The sequence below is a fragment of the Nematolebias whitei genome, chromosome 2 (genome assembly GCF_014905685.2).
Source record: "Nematolebias whitei isolate Nwh7 chromosome 2, NemWhi1, whole genome shotgun sequence".
Taxonomy (NCBI): Eukaryota; Metazoa; Chordata; class Actinopteri; order Cyprinodontiformes; family Rivulidae; genus Nematolebias; species Nematolebias whitei.
This window is the reverse complement of record NC_056499.1, coordinates 48455398-48456861: the sequence shown is the minus strand read 5'-3', so window position 1 is coordinate 48456861 and position 1464 is coordinate 48455398. Positions and strand designations below refer to the sequence as shown.

Genomic DNA, 1464 nt, shown 5'->3' with positions numbered 1-1464 from the left:
AGTCGGACAGTCTGATCAGTTTGATCAAAATCCTCCAGTTTAAAATCCTCACTGCTCAGATGAATCCTCCTCAAAGATACTTCCTCCTCTTCCTCACATCTTGTTCTTTGGGAAACCTTCAAAATGAAAACAGGAGATTTGTGTCTACACAAAAACATTGTACAGAGGAGGTCAAGCTTATTTTCTATTTCCTATATTCTCCCTAGTTTAATTTTTTTATTTCCTAGAACTTAAACAAAACTCCAATTATGATACATATCTGTTGATAATGAACCAAAGCTACTGAAATAGTGAATATGCTTGTTAGAAAAATATTCCTGTCATCAGATCTCAGTCAGCTTCATTGCAGCTGAACACCGTGTTACACTGAACATCACATCAGCTGGTGGACATAAATACAGTACAGTAATATTATATTCACAAAATACTAACAATAATATGTTCATCTTACTGTGAAAAGTTATCCCACGAGACCTGACGTCAACAGTCCGTCGATCTGAACAGAAATAAGCTGCGAAGTGCTGAAACATCTGCTTTAACCTAATAAGGACGACCGTTTCAAGATGGCGGCCGAAAATCCCGCGCCACAGCAGCCAGTGAGGCATCTAGTGTTTATATCTATGGTTTCACCACGCCAGCATCGCGTCCTTCCTCCTCCGGACCTGCAGGGGGCGACTCGCAGCCTGACTCCAGAACAAACATGGCGGCCTCGCTGGTTAGGTTTGTACGCGGAGGTTTTGGAAGAAGCTTTAACAGTAAGTTTAGTTTAAATCAGTTTTTATTTAGGTGTTTGCTTCCTGAAGGTTCAATACTTTATCTCGCATCGTTTTGTGCGTGTCTGAAAAGTGAAACGTCTGTTTTTCATCGATCTCTGACTGACCTTCGAGCTAATGCTAACACAGGTTGTGTTGTTTCTGTGTCCAGTAGTTTAAATGTTCACACAGGGGCAACCACACCTGACGCTTATTAATGTGTTCGGTTTATTAATGTGTTCGGTTTATTAATGTGTTCGGTTTATTAATGTGTTCGGTTTATTAATGTGTTCGGTTTATTAATGTGTTCCTTATCATGTTTTGTTAAATTGTTCTTTACTGAGCAGCTTCTCTGTAGCGCTGTCAGTTCTATGTTTGACTCCTTCTCCTGTTTCAGTTGTCAGGAGTTCAAGTCTCCTCCATCAGATCAGAGCCTGCTCTTCCGAGAACTCCCGTGAGTACAGCGTACTGTTATTGCAGAGTACACATACACTGTTACTGTAGAGTACACATACACTGTTACTGTTGAGTAGTACACATGCACTGTTACTGCAGAGAACACTTGTGCTGTTACTGCAGAGTACACATACACTGTTACTGCAGAGTACACACGCACTGTTATTGTAGAGTAGTACACATGCACTGTTACTGCAGAGTACACACATATTGTTACTGCAGAGTACACACATACTGTTACTGCAGAGTACACACA

At 40.8% G+C, this 1464-nt stretch overlaps 1 protein-coding gene across 1 annotated transcript in view; it reads left to right on the top strand.

The window, feature by feature from the left end:
- The first annotated feature begins 648 nt into the window (after positions 1 to 648).
- Positions 649 to 1464, top strand: part of ndufs3 (NADH:ubiquinone oxidoreductase core subunit S3) — a 114888-nt gene continuing 114072 nt past the window's right edge. Inside the window, exons 1-2 of the mRNA XM_037692142.1 lie at positions 649 to 755; positions 1150 to 1206. Of these exons, the coding sequence (XP_037548070.1) occupies positions 701 to 755; positions 1150 to 1206 (112 nt within the window). The 5' untranslated portion in view covers positions 649 to 700. The remainder of the gene's footprint in view (positions 756 to 1149; positions 1207 to 1464) is intronic.